Source organism: Mesitornis unicolor, unplaced genomic scaffold, assembly GCF_000695765.1.
Source record: "Mesitornis unicolor isolate BGI_N332 unplaced genomic scaffold, ASM69576v1 scaffold40130, whole genome shotgun sequence".
NCBI classification, from domain to species: domain Eukaryota; kingdom Metazoa; phylum Chordata; class Aves; order Mesitornithiformes; family Mesitornithidae; genus Mesitornis; species Mesitornis unicolor.
This window is the reverse complement of record NW_010158369.1, coordinates 7,044-12,060: the sequence shown is the minus strand read 5'-3', so window position 1 is coordinate 12,060 and position 5,017 is coordinate 7,044. Positions and strand designations below refer to the sequence as shown.

General features: G+C 35.9%; 1 protein-coding gene across 1 annotated transcript in view; it reads right to left on the bottom strand.

Moving 5' to 3' along the window:
• Nucleotides 1-5,017, bottom strand: part of HACL1 (2-hydroxyacyl-CoA lyase 1) — a gene marked incomplete at its 3' end in the record, with an annotated part of 15,893 nt that overhangs the window by 4,475 nt on the left and 6,401 nt on the right. The window contains exons 6-10 of the mRNA XM_010183351.1: nucleotides 5,011-5,017; nucleotides 3,949-4,043; nucleotides 3,388-3,500; nucleotides 1,724-1,859; nucleotides 499-604 (exon numbers count right to left, since the gene is read on the bottom strand). The exon at nucleotides 5,011-5,017 is cut by the window's right edge and continues 95 nt beyond it. Of these exons, the coding sequence (XP_010181653.1) occupies nucleotides 499-604; nucleotides 1,724-1,859; nucleotides 3,388-3,500; nucleotides 3,949-4,043; nucleotides 5,011-5,017 (457 nt within the window). The remainder of the gene's footprint in view (nucleotides 1-498; nucleotides 605-1,723; nucleotides 1,860-3,387; nucleotides 3,501-3,948; nucleotides 4,044-5,010) is intronic.

Below are 5,017 nucleotides of genomic sequence, written 5' to 3'. Positions count from 1 at the left end.
ATTAACATTTCTAAGTGACTGAGCTCTTACACTGACTGACTCTGGCTCTGAAAGCAATTTTATTTAAAAAAAAACAAAACAACCCAAAATCAAACAGCTGAGAGAGCAGTCAAACAGCATAAAAGGTTTCACAAGTTCAAGACATTTTGCCTTCAATCATGGAAATTCCAGTGCTCCAAAGACAACACACAGATCATGAGTCTAATCCTGTACTAGTTAAGTACATATAAGTGTCTGCCCTCCTTATTACAGCAGCACCAAGTCCTTGATAGCTGCAACAATGCTGTAACAATTTTTAGAAAAAAAAAAGTAAGTAAAAAAATGATTAAATAAATCAGAAGTATTTCTGGAGAACTACCATAAATTTATGCACTGCACTGTTCCATAGGGCATTATTTGCCACATGAAATACACTACCAAAATAACTTACAATAATTGCTCTAGGCAATTCTAGAACACAGAGGACTTCCTTCAAGTAATAATTATTTTCCTGCTTACCTGAATAACCTTTACATCTGGTCGAAACCTTGGTGGAAGACCAAAATGCAAAATCCAATTCAACCTTGCACCAAGTAAGATGATTACATCAGCATGCTGTAATGCCCTAATAAAGTGAAATAAGATAAACAGGAATTATTCTTAAATTTAATAATGTTTTCAAAACTAGAAGTAATCTTCACCACCACAGCAAACCCCAGAATATACACATAATCCTTCCTTTCTCTAAGCTGCTTGCTTAGCCCCAAAACCCTGTATCCTTTTACACAGTCAATCATTAAGACATTTGTGAGTTTAAGAACTCAAGAAAAAAATGAATTACTACTTTCCTAATACACTGTGTTTGGAAAAGGAATCATTACACTTGGAGACCAACAAGATGCTGAGGCTAAAGCAAAAGACTCCCTGTTGTGGTAATGGCAACCTGGGGTGCCAAAATTAAGACTGTTGTGGACCTCTCAGTTTAGAAGCCTATTAATTTACCTTTCAGCTGGGTAAACAATGTTGGTATACCCTTTTATTCTCCATTTTTCTTAACAGCATAGTGATAAAGCTAAGATGCTCAACAATGAACAGTATTTTAATCTTAAAGTATATAAATGCTTCATCTGCAAGCTGACTCCTTGCATATTCACACCTAGTAGGGTTCTTATAGTTAATTCACATTAATTTTGCCAAAAGCCAAAAAGAGCTCTTATAAATTACTTTAAACATAGTTTTTCAATGTAGTTTGAAACACCTTAGTTTTCTTTTCAAATGAACTGCAAATTAGTTCCAGTGTATTGCAAACACCTTGCAGAGACAGCAGACAGCAAAACTTCAACTGCACTATGTGCATCTTAAGCTTCTGTTTATGGAGTTAAAATAAAAAGCTAGTAGTTTCTCTAATGCATCAAGTTAAATGTTTAACATAAACCGTTTACCAGTTTCATTTTATGTTATGAAATACATACTAACAACACTGATACATCTATTTGCCATAAGTCTCATAGTTTCAGAATATTAGTTCTCAGACAAAGTATCTTCCTGACCAGCATAGTCAAAAGTGATCCACCTAAATTTGTTGTCTTTTTCCAAGCAAGATCTTCAGTGCTCTAAAATGAGGTGCAAAATGTGGTTGAAAAGTTTTTGTTGCATGCATTTAGTCTTCCCTGGCATCTGTAGAACACCACAATCCCTAGTTGTTTCTCGGATGTAAGGATTAGAAGCCCTGTTTTATATTTACGTTGATCTTGCTGCAGCTACACAATTTGGATGGTTATCAGGAACTACTCCTTTTGCCATTGGTGTAGGCAAAAAAGGCAGTCCACAGAGGTCCACCAACTTTCTGATGTTGTTTTCAGCATGTGAATAAGCAGCACCTGAATGAAATGAAAGAGACTGCTTAATGCTACAGAAACCTACTGTATTAGCTTGAATTTCAATTAACCTGATTACATTAGTGGCAGAAAGAGTACTATTTCCCATTATGAAAGCTGCCTGTTATTGCTCATTCTGAGAACTCAAAACATTAAATGCCAAACTGCAGGTATGGGCCATATTTTTGACAAAAGTTGTTTTTTATTTTTTTTTTTAGACTTCAGCTGGAGTATTTAGCTATTTCTGTGAAGCAGGCCAGGGAAAATAGGAGTTTCTGCTTATCTGCTTTCCTCCATGCATGCTGTTCTATCACATGCTCCATGACAACTTGCCCAAGCTCAAAGACGACCTTGCAAAGATATGTGTTTGTGTATACATTTACTGTGACATTGCCTTCAGTACAAGGCTGTTGAACGAAGGTTGCTCAGGCAATCAAGAGTAACTGACTGGTCCCTGTGCAATGACTCAAGTCCATGAGTCTTAAATCCCGAACTTCCACATTTCTTCCAAAAATTTAACAGCAATATATAGCAGAAAGTCCAGATATATTTGTTAAGTAAATGTCAATAAAACAAAATATTTCTCAATTGTTGACATCAAACAAAACACATATCTATGTATTTTTCAGTTTTCTGCCTTTCACGTTCAAAGAACATGCTTTTGTTCACACATATCAAGCCAGAGAGAGGGGAAAAATCTCTCCTGATCTACTTTCTGTCTACTACTTCATTACCTAATCAACGACAAGATACACCTCATCTCAATCATTTCACTCCCTGGTTAAACATAGAATTTCTCTCCAAGACATAGATCATTCCCAGGTCGGCAGAACAGTCTGGGAGAAACAAGTTGGTTATTTCAATTCTGTTCCTAGTAGACCTGTATCTTCAATAGAAACACCACTACAGTGACTGATATTCCACAAGGAGGGACAAAATACACAAGAATCAGCACAGAGAATAATTATCCTCTGTCTTCAGGGACATCTCTATTTCAGGAATGAACAACACTGGCAGAGTGCAATGGAAAGTCTGTAAACCAGCAATAACAGCACTTTCTGCATGGCTTCGTGTCCCCAGATAGGCTAGCACTTTCAGTAAGTCCATATGGAAAAACGACCTTTCATTATTCTGATTATTGTTATGTATGTCAGAGCATCAGAAAGGGAATATCACTTCTGTATTCTGACAGAATTTGTTTGGAATTTTGGAAGTGATCCCTTGATATTAGCCCTATGTTTAAGACAATGGTTATCTGATATTTTTCTACTTAAACCTGTGTTTTATCCATTGACTTTTCTCTTAACCTAGATAAAAAAGACAACAGTTACACAACAGAATAAATAAATTCTACGAACAGAGCATATATTAACATCAAATTTTGAAGAAGTTTGTTTGAGTTTTCTGTTTGTTTTTTGTTTGTTTTAACAGAACTGGAAAGAGATGGCTAAAAATTATGGGGAAATTACTGTGGTCCTTGTTCTTGTCCCAAACGTGTACAGTTCAAAGCTACATCAAAGCAAACCTTTACCTTTGCCAATGATTAGCAGAGGTTGCTTGGAATGAGCAATGATAGAAGCTGCTTTGGATATAGCCGAGTGCTCAGCTGTGCTAATGGGAGGTGGGAGGCAGCATTCCATGTACCTGGAAGTCAAGCAAAACAAAAGAGGCTCTTTAGACAATCCAAAACAAGAAAAGTTGAAAAAGAAAACATATTGTTTAGCATAAAACTGCAGTTGCTGCACACCATGTTATTCGCAGCATTTATCAGAACAGGAGATATTTATTTAAAACAGGCTTTGAATTTCCTTGCAATCTTATAAGGAGTGTTGTTCCAGACATTTACAAAGTGACATCGTTGTACTACCACCATATTAATTCATTCCTTTTTGCACATTTCTGTACAAATTACAATCTAGATGACATGCTATGATGCAATGTTACATTCAGAGGCTGGATTTTTAGTATAATTCATCTCCTGTTCTTGCTTATCTTTTTATTGTTTTAAAAAAGAGAAAATATAAAAGTAACTTAAAACTAAAATTTCTTCTATTCAGTGACTTGAAAAACAAGGAATATAATCTTTACGCACTTGACAGAGCTCTTATTCACCTGAAGATTTACAAAATCCCCAGGAATGTCAATATAGCAGGAACCTGGACGACCATATATGCTGGATCTTACAGCCTGGAAAAGAGATAATCACAGTTTTAAGCATTGTTTGAAAGAATTTTAAAAATCTTTATATGTAAAAACCAATAAAATTCTTTCAGTAGGCAGAGAAGGAACATGCTGTTTCATATTGCTGAACTACCACAGGGAAAGCTCCCATGGACTGATCTATACCAATACATTCAAGTTTTGATAGCTATTTACATTTTCCCCTATATGCCATTTGTAGTAAATGCACAGTATTGGACTGTAAATTCTTCATTCAATTTACAAAGAGACAGCTATTGTATCTGGAAATACTAAATTCTTTCATGCTGAATTCTATTTAAAGTAGCACAAAAAGAGAAAAGTCAAGACAACAAATGCCTCCAGTTTCTATTACTTTTGATTCCTGTTCTACTACAAGTAACTGCTCTGCTGAATTTGCACTTCTGGAAACAGTATCATTGCCTGCAGAATTTAGGCTGAGATGGCTAAAGTGTTGCTACAGCAGTAGTAAGAGACTTCTGTAACCTTTTCTGAAGCCTTGAGATAGGGTGTGTTTTCTGTCACTCTCTTAAACCCAATAAACCAATAAGCAACCTCGAAACCCAAACATAATAATATCCACCCCTACCTCTCCAAATCTTCCCATAATGAGAGTGGTAAAAGAGCTGAAGTTTGTGGTATTGCATTTCCAGTTCTTGTGCCTCTCCCTAAAGGCATTTCTTTCATAAAAATCTTTCCAGCTCTGACTGAAGCCAACAAAAAAATGCTGCAGGTATCTGTAAGCATCAGGTTGGACCAGAATCTATTTCTAACCTGCTCCATAGCACAGTTCATAGAAGAAACCACCCTGGCCATTAATTTGCTCAATCACCACCTAACATCTGCAGGTTCAAACTATTTGCAGTAACAACTATACAGAAAATAAACCCTTAACATTTGTACAGTAGGAGGCAGTTACTTCATGTTCTGTTGCTAATTTAGCATTTTTTCATACCTTTTCA